The following is a 17139-nucleotide window of genomic DNA, read 5'->3' on the forward strand; positions in this document are numbered from 1 at the left end:
TCGAACACGTAAACGAATGGGACTGTCAAAATCGCCCGGTTGTCAGACATATGGAAAATTCTTGAAAGCGATAGTGATAAGAGGTTATAAATAACTCTAACCTATAAAATATTGTTGCTGTATAACTAACTATAATCTTTAGATGCACTTTATTGTTAAAATAAATTAAATTTTATTATATTTTTGTTCAATTATTTTATTTAGATTATAATTTTGTTCTATATCAACGTCAAACTAAACTAAAACTCAAGAGTTGATGCGGCAAAATTGCGACAATTTGATGTCAGAAATTTAGACGATAACTATTTAGAACAGGCCATATTTATAATATAGTTATATTTATATTTATAATGGGTCTTTGAAAGCAATAAAAATTTATATAAATTTGAAATGTTAATCAATCATATATGTGCCTTTATTAGAGGCGATCTTTTGCTACTTTTCTGGTGAAGCCATTATTACGTTACTGTGGAACAACTTCCTAAATATGGGATTTCTAGGTGAAACACTAGTGAAAGTGTCAAGAAATAAGCCATCATCACATATGTATTTTAACCCTTAGTTTCAAATATTTAAAAAAATATATGTCAAAGATAGCCGGCCTCGACTTTTTTGTTTTTTAGTTCTATTTCAGTTACAATATTCAATAGTTTTAAACATAAATAGATGCTATTGATCTAACTTTACTTTCTTAAATGTTGAAAACTTAATCTACATATTACAAGATCAAAAGGTGTTATTCATGGTTTGTTACTCTGACGACTTCGGTACATATTCAGATTACATGGTCAAGCTCCTGAAGGTTATGCTAGTAGAAACATAAGCAAGACAAAGAACGCTTTGGTACATCGAAAAAGCCTGAAGATGCGAAACTGCTAGAGTTATTGGATGAAGATCCAAACCAAACTCAAAAATAATTGGCAGAAGCGTTAAATGTGTCTCAATAAATGATCAGCAAGCTATTAGGAGTAATATGGAAAATTCAGAAGATGGGTACCACATCCATTGATCAACAGACCAATGGAAAATCAAAAAATCGGCCGTGAAATGCCGCTTCGAAGGTATGATCGGAAGTCATTTCTGCATTTTCTGCATGACAGATGGTAAAAAGTGGATTTATTTTGAAAAACATAAGCGCAAAAAATCATGGGTATTACCTGGTAAAGCCCGCTGATCGATTCCAAATCCAAATTTTTTGGTCGCAAGATAATGCTCTATTGTGTATTTCGAACTGTTGAAACTTGGTGAAACAATTGGTGATCAATTTGAACCATACGTTGATCGAAAAACATCCACGATGTGCTCCAAGATAGGGTAAAGGCATTGTACAGCACCATAACGTGCCGTCTCATAAAGCAAAACCGTTCAAGGAATTGGTGAAAGCACTTGGATGGGACATAATATCGCACCCTCCAAGCTCTCCAGACCTTGCCCTATTCGACTATCAACTTTTTGCATCAATGTGACACGTTCTTGCAGAGCATCACTTCGATGAATGGTTGTGCTTAAAGGACAAACAGTTTTTTTGGGATGGCACCCATAAATTGCCTTAAAAATGTATAAAATCAAATGGCCAATATTTTGAATAAGTAATTTTTTCCATTTTCTTGAAAATTGTATAGTTTTTTTTTTCGAAAAAACTGGTAATGATCTTCCGGTATACTAGGTAATAGCCAATATCAAGTACTTATAATGTTACTAAATAACGTTAATTTCAACAAGGTTCCTGTTAAGATTGTAAGTTAGTTCCAAAATTTTGTTTGAAATTAAATCGCATGTATTCGCATTTCTTTTCATTCATCTTATTTTTTCAACTTTTAAACACCAAATTAATTGATACAGTATATATTTAATCAAACTATGTTCCATCATTTTCTAAAACTTTTTCCTATCTTTTTGGTCGAAAGAAGGCTATTGGTTAGGCAGCAATCTAATGATCTGTCTATCTAATGATCAATCTATTGAGCTATTTTCGCAATTTTCCAGCATTTTGAAACTGTATGTCTGCTAAACCATGAACCATCAATCTATCTGAAGAAGTGATAATCACAAGGTAATTTATTTTAATTTGTACAACTAACATCGTTAAATATCTGCATTAATAGTTTCACACTATTTTAGCAATTTCTAATACACTACACTTTGATGTTACCACCATATTAATAGCTTTACTAAATAAATAAATAAATAGCTTTTTTAGCGAGACTTTATGGTTATGAATATTCTGCTTCGATGTTCGGAATGGCTCTCCTAGACTAATCCATGAGTTTTGCCATTGAGATTGTCGTAGATCCACTTTTCGTTATCAGTTATAATACGCCAGAGAAAGCTTTTCTTTTGTCTAGGAAGCAATGAAACCGCGATGATTTCCCATTACATTTGGCAATGCATCAATTTATGAATGCAGCAATGCAGCTATTTAGAATTTTTGTGAGAGTATGAGCTGTATATTCGTCCAATAAGTCTTGCAATTCATTATCCTCGAGCTTTTTTGGCTCTACAGACCTTTTTTGCCATTAACCTGAAAATAGCTCCTTTTAAATCGCTGACAGCTTTGTTTTTTTTGTGGTTTGCTTTTGAATAGCTATATATTGTAAATTAATATAGCAGCATTTTGGAACGCTAGTTTTCGAGGGCAAAAAAATTAAATTGTAAATAATAAATAGTAAGATACTTTTACTGGCATAATAGGTATTACTTCGGACTGGTCTAATAGGTAATACTTTTTTGATAAACTTTCACGATTTTTGTCCAAGCCTCTTGATTGTCAAAACTTTTTTCCCAAAATCTTGAAAACTAAAATTAGGTTCCAAAATTTTCAGAAATTGCATCGATTCCAAAGATTTAAAGACTTTTTTACAGTAGCAGTTGTTAAATTTCTTTTAAAAATATTAACCGTAAAGAGGTGAATAAAGTATATTAAATATGTGTAATAAATACATTTTCTGTTAGGAAAACTCTACTTCAATATTCAACAATTTATTTTGTTGGCTATTAAGAAGCTATGTTAACGAAAGGACTATATTAATAGAATGTGTTCAACTTTTAAAGCCGATTGAAATAATGACCATCGAGTTATCTGGTGAAAGATCCCACGATGTCTTTAATTATACGGTTAATAAGAGGACTGCAACATTCCATCAAATCCAGGATTTTAACAAATGGATGGAGAAAAAATGACAAAATTGTCTATTAAATGTCATCAATAAAAGACTGGCAATTTTAGAAATGAATACAATATGATACAATAAATTATCACAAAAGAGGTATCTTCCATTCTAACTTCAAAAAATACAAATATAGTTCCACAACTCAAAATTCAAGACAAAACTACTGACCAAGAATGTAATGACATCTGCAGATATTTTGATAAAAAAATGGCTAGAATGATTCTTTCTCCAAGTACTGCAGCAACTTTACAGATTTAGCAGTATTTGGAAATTCTACTTATTGGGCATTTAGAAAACACATTGGATTTTTGGCAAACCCATAAAATAAATCTACCTGAATTATATCAGTTAAACGTAAAATATTTCTCTATACCCACAACATCTGTCCCCTGGGAACGAGTTTTTCTAAAATCTGGACAAATAATTAAAGATCGAAGAAATCGCCTTACGGGAGAAAAGTTGAACATGATAATATTCACAGTAATTTAAAAATATTTCCGTTCAAAAATAAATAAAACTTTTATTTAAAAAGGTTGTGGTAGTTATTGTACGATCATTTTTAGGTTCATCATGGATTATATTTTTTAATGATTAGGTATACGATTACATTTTATTTAGTAGTTATTGTTATGGAAAATCTTTAGTTTTTAGGGTTTATTTAAGTTGTATTGTACTATTTATATTTATTATGCTATGTTATTTAAAAATAGCAATTAATATATTAAAACACGATAAAATATTTGTGGTGTTATTATTCCATTGCTTTTTATTCCTTCTCCACATCTACAGAACATTCAGTATAAAAATAATTTCTACTTCCTTTAAATTGAAATTTATAATATTTACTATTTATTATTAATTTATATTATTTATTACATGATAATATAAATTAATAATTTTGTTTTCCTTTTCTTTTTTAAAGTTATCACATTTGAATGAATATATATACATCTCTGTCTCGCTTATACTACCATTGGAGAATATAAAGGCGTTTAAAATTAACTGCTCCAGTAATTGCTATTTTCATTTGTTTTTTTTTTTCACTATCGACTATTTCGACTGTTTAGGGACTATCGACTGTTTCGACTGTTTTCAGTCGATAGTTCCCAACGCTACTTAAAACCATCGAATTTAATAGTTAGGTTAGGTTGGTTAAGAGTTCTTTAAATTAGCTCTTCGCATATTCGCCAATAGATATCGCCGATAAAAATACATGTAAATCCTCAAAACTATTTTTTTATTATTTGTTTAAAGAATGTTTGCTTCAGACCTCTTAAAATATTTTACACGCCATGATATAATCAAATTTCATCATGATTGTTGGTTCAGTTACCACACCACCTATTTCATCATTATTATTTTGTCTAGTGTCAGTCAACATCACTCTGAAGATGGACCGGGTCATATTTAAACAAATTTTAAAATGCGCGCAAAACATCTTCTCGAATTGTTTGAATATCGCAACCATCAATATTTACCATATTTACCATTCCGTATATATATATATATATATATATATATATATATATATTTATAACACAGTTTCTTTTGGTTACATCACTGAACCGATACAAGGAAAGAGATTAACGCGAGAGTACGGCCAGGTCGTTAAACCTAAACGGATTTGGGTTAGTAAAACAACTTTTACTTTCAATGTCACTATACGAGGTGAGCAGAGCCGGTAGAATGGTATACTTCCTACCTAGGCGAACCTTTAATTTTGACTGAATCAGTTTCTGGGTCATCCTGTATTATCTAAAATGAATATAAATGTATTTTGATGAAGTTTATGTAATGTTCGAATGCTACAAAGGGGGGCAGCAGAAAAATCGCGTGTTTGAAAGTTCACCAAGGGAGTGGCGTAGAGTTTAATTAAATTATTTCGGTAAAATGGCTAGGTGTTATATGCTAGTTTATATCTATATCCAGAAACTCATGACTGCCCATTTTTAGTGTGTCATTCAGAATGATGTTGCACATGATATTGTTTACAAGCGAGTGTTTTCATGAATTTAAAGAAGCGAAAAGTGTAAATAATTAGTAAAATATTATACGTTTATAACAGTAATTTGTAGAATGCCAAGTATTTATTTTATTATCATCAATTAACCTTATTTTCTTAATGATATTTAATATTATTAATATTGTATAATTGTTATTAATAAAGGTAATCATCTAATTATCATTTAATATTCGAAGAGTCACTTAAAAAACACAATAGTTCTATAATACAACTATTGGAAAAGAAAACATAAATAATTCTATAAAACATAAGGTAACTAAGTTTTTAAATTTACAAAAAAAACTATATATGTGCTATATTTATTATGGTCAGTTCTTAGTTGTCATCATTTGATCCCGAAATGTTTAAAAAATCACAGAGAAATATTAAAAAAATAGTAAACTTCAAACAGTCATTTTTTGAACATGAATATTATACAAACTTGATTTGTAACTACCTTGTATTAGTTTTTGTTGGAGTGAGATTTGTTTGTTTTTTGCTTATTTTTATTATTTATCTGCTAGATATACTGGGACGCAATAAAGATATCTTCGAATATTATAAGTATATACTAATGTTGTATAACGTACAAGAATTAAAAGAAAAAAAGAATAAAACATTTACAGAGGTCTTTATTCATGTATATTCATGACATTTCATTTGTACTTGGATTAATTCACAAGCAAGACGAGTGCGAGATAAATATATTAATATGTATTCCTCAATTATAAAATTACAATAACTCAAACTCTAGTTTACACTAAAGGTATGCACTTTTTATAAGTTTGTATGGTTTGGTTCGCTTCAATCTTCTGATATCCTGCGCGTTGTTTAGTAGTTGCATTGCATACGCTAGTATGACTTAGTAATCCTATTTCGTCTTTTAAGGCGAAATCTCGGACTGAACTTAACTTCGCAAATCCATTTTATTTCCATGTCACAGTGCAGTTCTTCGTTGGTTACGTAGCGATAGCCATTGGTAATTAATCGAAGAAGTTTGCTTTGACAGCATTGGATGACTAGTTGATTGATGAATTTTTAGTGAGACCCCATATTTACACCCCATAGGTCCAAATTGGTTTTATGATCATTTGATAAATCAATCTCTTTAATTATAGATCAAGTTGAGAGTATCTTCCGACAAAACCAGTATATTAGTTTTATTTTGGTTCGAATGTGTTTTGCTTTTAGTCTAACATGATGTTAATATCGCATGTGTATACACAATATGAACAAATAGATATAAACATTATAAACATTAGATATATTTCTTAATAATTCGTAGCCATTAGCCACCAGTTAACCTGTTTGAACATCTGTAAAAATGTAGAGGTAAGTTAGACATATATACGTATTACAATTTTTTATTGCCTTAGTATACTCACTATACCTCAGTATTTAATATTATTAACAATAGAATATTCTGAAAATTCTTATTTAAAATGAGTTTTATATAAAAATGGTCAAATTATTTAATTAAAATATCAGTCATACTTTTTTTTTATTTACGTACTTTTAAGGTAGGCTTCGAACCACGGTCTTACGGCATTAAGCCAACCGACTGGCTAGTGAGCAACTTAGAGATAATCTCAGAAGACATCCGGCCTTACCCAGCCTGGTTACTGGTATGAATGGGATCATTTTCTTTGTCGGATTTTGCATTCTTGTCCGAGGACAACCACAAATATTAAACAATAACAAACATAAATTTGCGACCATGCCCCAGCAGGATTCGAAACCGCGACTATCGGAACAGAAAGAGGTCTACCACAGCGCCAACCAAGCCAGCATTTTCCTGTTTTATTTTCTGTGTCCTGCTTTATTGCGGACTAACTGGGAATGGCAACACCAACATACTTTACAACTATAGTATATTGTCATTATTGAGCTTCTCGAAATACTAGTCGTTATTAAGTTAAATAACTGTCTCAATAATCAATCAATCAAACCGGTCTTTATTTAGTAACTTAGTAGTTTTAATCAGGTTAATACATTTTTGTTTTCTCTTTTCTTCTTCCAGTCGATATCGATTAATATGCTAGGTCAACTAGCAGTTTTTCTCTTCCAATTAGATTTTGTTCAGTTTTAGCTCATTGTGGATTATGTTACATTTTGATGATATCATCATATGCACTGCAGGACTTTATGACCATGAATATTCCGCTTCCGTGTTCATGTCGATGCCTCTGCTAGACTAACAGGTCAATTTTTGTGCTTGAGATTGTTGTTGTGATGAAAGAGACCATAACCAGTTATAATACGCTACAGAAAACTGTTTTTACTGGCAACTAATGAAACCACGATGATGAGATTGCTTCAAAGGCCATTTTCGTTCAATTCGTATAGTAGCCAATTTTTCTCCTTTTGAATCTGTCACATCGCATGTAAACGTCTAGAAATGGTTGGTTTGTTAACTGCTTACTTAGCTCTTTGAAAGTTTTAACTGGCTTTCAACATTTTTGGCGGTTCTTTGACAGTGACATCAAAATTACCAATTATAAATTGTCTAAGCCAAAACCGACAATTGGAATATGACAGATCAGCGTTAATATAAGTTTCTGCTAGTATTTGAGTAGCAGATCTATTCAAATCGAACAATAAAAACCTAAATGTAATTTAGAATTGGAATGTTTAAAGTTAAATATTAAGCGTTTCATGATTAACGTGTGTATACAGTGAATAGCTCAACAACACTAAATGGAGAACATCTATTTTATGTAGAAATATGTTGAAACCATAAAATTTAACAGATCTTCTATTTTGATATTTCGTATTTTCAACAATAGATATCATTCATCAAAATACATGCAAACACCTGATATCTTTTTATTTAATTAATCGCCATATAACTATTTGTCACGCTAATAATAATTATAAAAAATCGCCTTCCTGTTCATATAATAATATTACAATCATATGTATTACATAGTACGAATCTAATAATTTAAAAATACCTGGCGAATTTCGAACGAAATTCATATTAATTAAAAAGAAATGAAAGAGAAACAACTGGTACGTCAAAATTGACCGCGTAAACAATAATTATAGTCTTACTTCTATTGTTTCAAACAAGTGGTACTTTTTTACTGTACGAAAGCTTGAATGGACGCTTTTCTTACCAAATTTATTTTTCGACTTGATTGCTGTTTTTATATAGTACAATGTGAAATGATTATAATAATTTAATGTTTTTAATCGTTGATGTTGAAAGAAGAATCAAATTAATGTGTTTTGATGGATTACACACAAAAAGAGTTAAAGTATAAACAATAGACTATAATAGCATGTACATGTTTCTATAAATGAAGAGCAATCTGTACTTATATCTAATTTCTATATTTTGGATAATTTTCATTAAATATATCAATAGCGGTATACATGCAAACACCTGATATCTTTCTATATAATTAATCGCCATATAACTATTTGTCTGGCTAATAATAATTATAAAAAATCGTCTTCCTGTTCATATAATAATATTACAATCATATGTATTACATAGTACGAATCTAATAATTTAAAAATACCTGCGAATTTCGAACGAAATTCATATTAATTAAAAAGAAATGAAAGAGAAATAACTAGTACGTCAACATTGGCCGCGTAAACAATAATTATATAGTCTTAGTTTTATTGTTTCAAACAATTGGTGCTTTTTTACTGTACGGAAGCTTGAATGAACGCTTTTCTTGCCAAATTGATTTTTCGGCTTGATGATTGCTGTTTTTATATAGTAGAATGTGAAATGATTATAACAATTGAATGTTTTTAATCGTTGATGTTGAAAGAAGAATCAAATTAATGTGTTTTGATGGATTACACACAAAAAGAGTGAAAGTATAAACAATAGTCTATAATAGCATGTATATGTTTCAATAAATGAAGAGCAATCTGCCCTTATATCTAATATGTATATTTTTGATAATGTATTAATAAATTAATTACTATTTTGTATCAGTTGTTTTTAAAATAATAATACAGTTTTATTTTATTTAATCAGGGTGTATAATATGTAAGGTATTTAAACTGAATTAAATTGACGAACTATAAATGTCAGCAAGTGAACCTTAATTTCAAAAATATATAGAGGCTACTCAGATTAGTTGAATGCCTATCATCATCTTTACCAATCCTTGGAGTTTATTTTTACATTTATTTCTCTGAAAATGTTATTACAGTTTTCACTAGACTTTTGATTCAAGTTTCTAGTTCAAGTATTGTTGTTATTAGTGGTTTTGGGCTTTTTTTTGTGATTGAATAAAATTCCCTTCGTTGTTGACTAACTAATTATAATATATATATATAATATATATATATATATATATATAATATATATATATATATATATATATATATAATATATATGTATATATATATATATATATATATATATATATATATATATATATATATATATATATATATATATATATATATATATATGAGGCTGAGGTAGCTAGCTGAGGTAGCTTTACATCATTAAAATAGTTCTGGAACTATCCTGAACAAATGGTAGCTAGACATCAATGCGCGGGCTAAAAAGCTATTACATAAAATCTTCCCAATTCTGACAGTAGCATTGACCTCATTAATTATCACCATCAATTGTCAATGTCAGCCACAAGCAACCCCCAACTTCAACTTAACAAAGTCGAATGGTGGTTGAGAAGCGTATCAAAGCAAATGAAACAAAATCTACCCATCTGATATTCACTTTTTGTAGGAGAACTTGTCCCTCAGTAAAATTGAATAAACATGAATTTCCGCTAAATATGAATATGAATTCCGTTAAATATCTGGGAATGAATTTTTATTGATGTTTGACATAGAAAAAACATCTAGAAGGGCCACTATTTATATTTCGGGAATAGGAAAAAAGCAAATAGTTGCACTACGAATATATTTTTATTGCTTTTCAAAGTACTCGCCACGATGGTCGATATAATTTTGTATATGCTTAAACCAATTTTCAAAGCATTTATTTCATTTCGAATAAGATATCTTCAAAACATGATTTTTGAACGCTTCAATAGCTTCTTCGGCCGATGAAAATCGTTGACCACGCATATTATTCTCCACGGATGGGAACAAAAAGAATCCATTGGGTGCCAAATCAGGGCTGTATGGCGGATGACCAATCAATTCGATGTTTTGAGTGCTCAAATAGTCTCTTGTTTGAGCCGATGTGTGAGAACTCGCATTGTCATGATAAAGAACAATTCGGCGTTATTTCCTTATTTCATTGAAGACTTCTGGCAAACAAACGGCTGTGTACCAATCAGAATTTATTGTTCTACGATCCTTTAGAGGCACTTTTGCAATATGATCAATTTTCCCGAAGAAACAGGCCACCATTTGCGTTGGAGTTCTTCGTACGCGAACAACTTTTATTGGATTTGGTTCATCTTGAAACACCCATTCAGTCAACTGCTGCTTACTTTGGGCTCATACGAATATATCTGTAATTTGTCACCTATCACAATTTTATAAACACCTTTCGAAGCACCGCGATTGAATTTCTTAAGCATTTCCTTGCACCAATCGACACGAGCCTTTTTTTGAGCGATTGTGAAATTGTGTGGGATCCAACGCGAACATAACTTTCGCACAGCTAAGTGTTCATGTAAAATCGCAAATATGTCAGTGGAACCAATGCTTAGGGATGCCTCAACCTCACAATAGGTGACATGACGATCTTGCTTAATCATTTCGCACACAGCATAGATGTTTTCTGGCACAACAGCCGATTTTGGACGACCTTCACGAAACTCGTTGGATAGCGATCTACGACTACGATTGAATTCACTAAGCCAGCGATACACGGTAGTTTTTGATGAGGCTTCATCATCAATAGTCAAATTAAGTTGAATGATGCATTCTTGTTGTGATAATCCACGTCGAAAATCGTATAAAATCATCGCACGAAAATATTCACGATTCAGTTCCATTTTTTGCCGAGACGAAACTTTCAACTAAATAAAAAATAAACAGATAGCGTCTGTGCGATAAAATGTTCTGAGTACGTATATCGTCAAAAATGCCAAACTTTACGATGGAACCGTCAGATGGGTCCACATGGCAACAGTATTGCCAATTCCCGAAATATAAATAGTGACCCTCGTAGTTACAAAACGTAAACAGCATGAGCTTAAACTAAGCCAAATGTATTGACTGATAGGGCGTAAACTTAAATTATCATTAGATAACAAGGCTTTACTGTGTAAGTCAATACTTAGGGCCATTTGGACCTATGGTGTTGAACTGTGGGGTACTACTAGCAAATCTAACATAGCTATTCTCCAGAGGTTACGGAATAGTGTATTGCGAGTCATCGACGATGCCCCATTTTTACATCTCCAACAAACTGATTCAGCGCAATATCCGCTTAAAACCCATAACAAGTTTAATTCGAAGTGTTGGTGCGAACACGTGTTAGTGTAGTGCGTAGGCTTAAACGTAAGTTACCATACGAACTGATTAATAGATACATAGAGTGAGACTTATGAGAAAATAATCCCGTGGAATCTCTATTTTCATAGATTAGTAACTTTGACTGCGTAAAGGAACCGCTCTATCGTTATATAGATAATATTCTATGGACCCTCGCCTTTCAAACATTCCATAGTATGGTTTCATAAAATAAAGGATGGCACAGATTACTTTTAAAAGCGAAATTACTTTTTCTTCGGCATTTAAACAATACAAAATATTAATAGCAAACCTATGATATTTTAAATTATTTATTATTATATTATTATTGAATTTAAAGCTACAGAATTTTTGATTTCACTGAACTCGAACTCGACTGAACTATATATATATATATATATATATATATATATATATATATATATATATATATATATATATATATATATATATATCCATTGAATTTAATAGCGTTAGGAACTCCTATATTTTATATTTCCAGTCAGTTATTAAGAAAAAGGTAGCGACAGAGGAATGAGGAAAAAAAATTAATAGTGGTGATATAAATATATCCGAACATAAACGAAATTTCTAGAGATTGCAAGATGGCATAGAGACGCCATCTTGTTCATTCGAATACAGTCTTCGTAGCCAGGGTAATATCAGTCGCATAATATAACATGTGCAGTTTGTGTTATAATCATCAGTTGATTCGAATACACTACTTAAATTTTTCTATTGACAACATGTATTATAAACATTGTCTTTCATTGAAGTTAACTTTTAGCCGCATTAAATGTATGCAAATTATAAGGAACATTAATGTTTTAATTAATTTTATTTCAACTAATCAACTATCTACTGATAATTATTAGCGAATCACAAAATATTCGAACTGGTGACATTTATTGAGATCTAAAGATTCCTGTGGTTCGAAAAACATTCGAAGAGGCTAAGAATTAATAAGAATAGCACAGAAATATTTCCATGTGATAATAATTATCTCAATTCCTTTGTTCTTTCTAATAAAATAAGTTCAACTATAGGTTCTAAATCTAAATTATTTTATTGCTAACTTAATGTATTAATTAATATATCATTTCAAATAAGTTAATTCAATAAAGATAAAGTAATAAACTAAACTTACGTAAATTTTCCTTAAGACTGATTCGTTTGGATTATAAATCAATGATTTCGGATCCCTAGGTGGATTCGGTACCGGAACATTCGCCACAATTGTTGCTACACAGTATTGAGTGGCGAAGGGAGCATTGACACTTAGACATTCCTCGAATTGTCCAAACTGAGCTATACCGCCTCTCAGTAGACCATTGGCAGATTTAGCAGTTGAATCTCGGACTGAAACGAAACATTTTGTTTAAGATTATTATTCATATTAAATTTAATAGTTAAATAAATTCGATGGTTTTAACATTTCTGTACATAAAATAGTAGTTCTCTATTTAGTATTATTGATTATTCATTATATACAAACGCTAATCATACTTAAAGAATTATTTTTATTATTTAGTTTAAAGAAACCTATTGCTGAAACCCTTCAAATAATTTTACAAACTTATGGTGATGCTGCTACGGCATATCCCGATTTTTGATTTTGATTTCAACGATTTAAAGGTAGTTATTTTGAAATCAATAACAAAGATCCGTCCCAAGAAGCAATACACAATGAATGGAAGGACTTGTTAGACGAATATCGAGCTCAAATTCTCAAAGAACTATTCTACTATATACACATAATTTAGCTTAATACCTACCTAAACCTATTTATCTATTTACAGTATTATTTTAACTACTATCAAGTGACTACTTTGAAGTCGGTGCCGAGATATATGATTTAATACTAGAGTTATCGTCGCCTATATGTAATAATGACAATTAGCTGAAATTTTTTTTTTCTTAGCCTATTAAGGTTTAAATCAATGCTTTTACTACAATATACCACAAAAGTAATAAATCCCATCTTGATTTGGATATACCAGGTCGTACTTTCTCCATTTTAATTAGGTCATATTTATCAAAATATACAAAACGGAGATTAACTTGCAAATCTAATATGGACGTTAATAAAATGAACTTTTGTATTCCTATATTACACATCACATCTGTTGCTAAGCAGGAAGAATAACATGAAATTTAGTTAAAAATGAAATGGTTGCGTTATTTAAGATAAACGCTTCCTTCTGTTCATTTAAACTGAATAATTAAAAACATAGTTAATGTACATTTTTTAATTATTTATAATTATTGTTATTATTATTGTTATTTAATTGTATATTAAGATGTTTTTCCGGGTACATGAGCGTTGGGCTATGAGAAGAACCTTTAATATATTATCAGAGAATAACGAAGTAATAAAACAAGCATGACCGGAAGATCGAAAATGAGATTCGGTCGAGAAGTGGTCGATACATTACAGGTTCCTGAGCGAATAATATTAGATGTTATGGGAATCTTGGGTTTTGTATACAGTTCAAACTATACTACTCGATGATATATTTGTCGTTTTGATTCATGAGTTTTTGGGATTGTGTCAATTCGTATTTCATTATTTTGTAGTCTGGTATATAGGTGAAAAGTATAACCTTGTGAAGAAGAAACGTGGATGTTTCTAAGGATAATGCATTATAATAAATAGAGTCGCTTTCTGGGGTATTGAGGGTTTGCTTTTTCTGCAGAAGGGTGGGAATAGTAGGCTGTACACGCCATTGCCTTTGCAAATAGCGTGCTGAATTTCGGCTGACATTGGAACCTACGGTCGAACTGTAGACCGAGGTATGATACGTTCTAGAGCCAGGGGATAGGGATTTTTTCAATTTGTAGTATACACGGAACTCCTTCTTGTGGTGCCACAGAATAATTTGAGTTTTGCTCAGGTTAATCCGCAATCGCCAGCATTTATACCACACAATTGCCTGTTTGAGTTGGACCTGAATCTGTCGCGTATGGCGTGGAGACTGTAGCCGGTGGTGAAGAAAGCTGTGTCATCTGCATAAAATGTTGTGTGTGATTGTTTGGGAAGTGGGAAATCATTTGGAAGGTTGAACAGGGCTGGGACTCCTGCAGAGATTTGTTTCCGAGAGGAGACTGCATCGCCGATCTTTACTTCAAAGGATATGTAGCGACCTTGAGGCATGTCGAATTTTACATCGTGGAATAACGGTCTACAAAATACCCAGAAATATAATCCCAGATGTTGAACACGGGCGGGGTGCCAGCAGCGCCAACTAGAACCCGATAACGAATAGCTGGCGGCAACCCCGAGACGTTTATCTGTGATGTTATTGAAGGGTATTTCAATTCATTTAGTGCTCAATCATCGTTTGGTTTAGACGTGCCACCATCGACTGCCCCAAGCCTCGTCGCCAGGTAACACCGCTGCCATCCGTTTTATCTAATTTTATTTTTCACATTTTTTATATGGCCAATAGATAACGGTCACATAACACCACTGTTTCATTTTGTTTTACCTCCATTTATCGAGCCACATCATTTACCCTAAAGATCTATCTTCCAAGTATGTTTGGATCAGAGAATTACCTCATGAATCAAATTAGTTGATTCGCTTTAAAAATTAGATCGTTGTACCATACTTGATCGAAAGCTTTGGAAACATCTAGAAAAGAGTATCTATAGTAGGTTTTTTATAGGTCCAGCTCCATCCTTGGGCCCTTGATTGAGGGCGGGACTTGAGTGTTTTCTCTTTAGAGTTGGGAATTCCATAATTCTATATAAACCTTTTGTCTCCTGAGGTATACCATACTATCTACAAGGACCATTTGAGATTGTTATTTTCGCTATTTGTTCTGATATAGGATGGATGCTCACATGCATATGGTAGGCATATTTGTTGTTAATATAAAAGGGGAACATCTCTTTAAATGATTTCTCTCAATGCCTTTCAGTTAATCGTATTGAGTTTCGCCTCTCAAGTCTTGATTAAATGTATTATACATCGGGCGCTATTAATCCTAATTATATTAATTCTTTGTTGATAAGCATCAAGCTCATTAAAATGCCCCCAAGCATTCAATGCATAGAGAAATACAGATTTAACTTTATAGGAAATTTTGGAGGAATATTTCGCGGCGTCCAACATGTAGATGTCACTACTTTCAACATATTACTTGTTTTATTCGCTATGCTAAGAGCTGCGACGGGATCTGGTTCACTTTGTTTTATGGTTTGTTTATTCATTTTGTACACCATTTTCAATGTGCCTTATGTAGAGAACAGTGTGGTCAGATTTTTATACCGTTATTATACTATTATATACTTATATATATATATATATATATATATATATATATATATATATATATATATATATATAGTAATAGTAATATAGTAATAGTATATATAGTACTTATATATAGTAATAGTAATATATATATAGTATAAGTCGGTAGTTGAAATGCATTCTCGTTCTAGGAAATGTTGTGTGACCAGATGCACAGATAGTGAGGCAATACATCATCGTTTTCCATTAAAAAAGTACCTGACTATCTTTAAGAAATAACAAATATAAAACTAAAGTAGAAAAAAAGAGAAAGTTTCTAGGTTAGAAAACATTAAAAATCCTAAATTAGTTGGGTTAAACATGAAACAGATTTATAATCATTACCGCGTGTGTCATAGACATTTTTGTGATACATTTAAGCATTCCTTTAAGTACTTATGAACAATTTAGTGACGGTGAAAATAATACCACGATCCCAGAATATGTACAAATGGAAGTGGATGAAAATTAAAATGATATAGAATGTAATTTGAAGGAGTCAGTCACATTTCTATTTATAATTGTTATCATTAATTTCTAAACTGTCTTTCCATGCCCACAACCAGGGCGTTCGAAGCAAGTGTCATCGACAATTGAACAAACTCTAGAAGGTAATGGTAAAGTTTGTATTAATTCAGCCAGGGGGGTCCTTTCATATTAACTATTAATTTACGCTCATTCTTACCGTTAAATATTTGACTCTATAAACCTCAGTTCCAGATGTTCCTGCAAGAGCAAACACTTTGTTTTACGTTGTACCGTAGTGTAGATCTCAGGTTATTTAGTAAAATCTTTGAAAAATGAAATTAGTTGTGATTTTTGTTTAGATACAATTATGAGTAAATTAGTAGATCTACAAATTGAGACTTATTTTATAGAGACAAGACAATATCTCGTGCTCCAGACTCCAACAAAATTGTTTTATTATACTGTCAGTAGGTCTTTGAGCTATCTCTTTTTTTGATCAGCTATTTTGCTACGTCGATAATATAACAAAATATTTGTCAAATGTTTAAAAAAGTAACTTTAAAGCCCTTCAATAATGATCTTTCAGATAAAATATTACAAGTTCTAACAATGTGTGCTAATATATAGTTTTGATTAAAATTGCTGAACATTATTTTAAGAGGGAAATAGTCAAAGTTTGCTTTCAGTATAAGAAAACAAAAAGACAGAACTCTGATAGAGCCTATTAAATTGATGGCTCTAAACAAATAGGAAAAGAAAAAAAGACGGAAGAG

General features: G+C 31.3%; 1 protein-coding gene across 1 annotated transcript in view; it reads right to left on the minus strand.

Moving 5' to 3' along the window:
* Nucleotides 1-17139, minus strand: part of LOC143201540 (nose resistant to fluoxetine protein 6) — a 59037-nt gene that overhangs the window by 25682 nt on the left and 16216 nt on the right. The window contains exon 3 of the mRNA XM_076412665.1: nt 12749-12960. Within this exon, the coding sequence (XP_076268780.1) occupies nt 12749-12960 (212 nt within the window). The remainder of the gene's footprint in view (nt 1-12748; nt 12961-17139) is intronic.

This window comes from Rhynchophorus ferrugineus, unplaced genomic scaffold (assembly GCF_030347505.1).
Source record: "Rhynchophorus ferrugineus isolate W39M unplaced genomic scaffold, kcgeb_rfMv2 rfM8, whole genome shotgun sequence".
NCBI classification, from domain to species: domain Eukaryota; kingdom Metazoa; phylum Arthropoda; class Insecta; order Coleoptera; family Curculionidae; genus Rhynchophorus; species Rhynchophorus ferrugineus.